The sequence below is a fragment of the Myotis davidii genome, unplaced genomic scaffold (assembly GCF_000327345.1).
Source record: "Myotis davidii unplaced genomic scaffold, ASM32734v1 scaffold427, whole genome shotgun sequence".
Taxonomy (NCBI): Eukaryota; Metazoa; Chordata; class Mammalia; order Chiroptera; family Vespertilionidae; genus Myotis; species Myotis davidii.
Window position 1 is genome coordinate 150,560 of NW_006298051.1, and position 711 is coordinate 151,270.

At 69.9% G+C, this 711-nt stretch overlaps 1 protein-coding gene across 1 annotated transcript in view; it reads left to right on the plus strand.

Moving 5' to 3' along the window:
- Window positions 1-711, plus strand: part of MEGF6 (multiple EGF like domains 6) — a 121,836-nt gene that overhangs the window by 98,390 nt on the left and 22,735 nt on the right. The window contains exon 5 of the mRNA XM_015570509.1: window positions 691-705. Coding sequence (XP_015425995.1) covers window positions 691-705 — 15 coding nt within the window. The remainder of the gene's footprint in view (window positions 1-690; window positions 706-711) is intronic.

The window sequence follows — 711 nt, forward strand, 5'->3', positions numbered from 1 at the left end:
GGCCTGGCCCAGCCACCCAGAACCCAGCACCGCTTGGTCCGCCTGGCTCGGCCGAGCCTCTCCCTGTGGGCGCCTCACGGAGGCCTGGACCAAGGTTGTCCTGGGCCTGGGCCTGGGGTCCCCTGTTCTGTGGCCTTTCTCAGTGCTGTCCCCTCAGCCGCTGGAGGGGCGGGGACTGTATGAGCTCAGGTTTCGAGTGGGGCCCGGGCTGCGGGGGGGCAGGAGGTACACTGGTCTGTCAGGAACCAGGGGCCAGGCCTGTGGGCCATGACTACTGTCCATGGCCACCCCATGCCTGGCCCGATGACCAAGATAGTGAAATGTCTGGGCCTCCACCACCTCTGCTGGCCTGCCACCTCCTCCAGGGAGCCTCCTGGCCTGCTCTGCCTCGGAACCCTGGACACCCTGGCTCCCACGGGTGCTGGGCGGCGCCTGGCTTCCCCTGAGAGGCCAGTCCTCAGGCCGGTGGGGTCAGAGCACCCAGAGACGGACTGCGCCCCGCAGCCCTGTGTGTGGGCCGAGAAGGGGTGCCCGGGAACCCGATAGGTGGCATTGCCCTCTCGGAGCCCCGGCCTCTGGGATGGCGGTGGGAAGGAGGGGCTCAGAGTGGCCCTGAGGTCGTGCCTCCGCCTGCTCCGCGGGCCCCTGGGTCTCCCGTCCTGGGCTGACCCGGGCTCTCTGCGCCCCCAGCCATCAGCTCCTGCTCCTTGG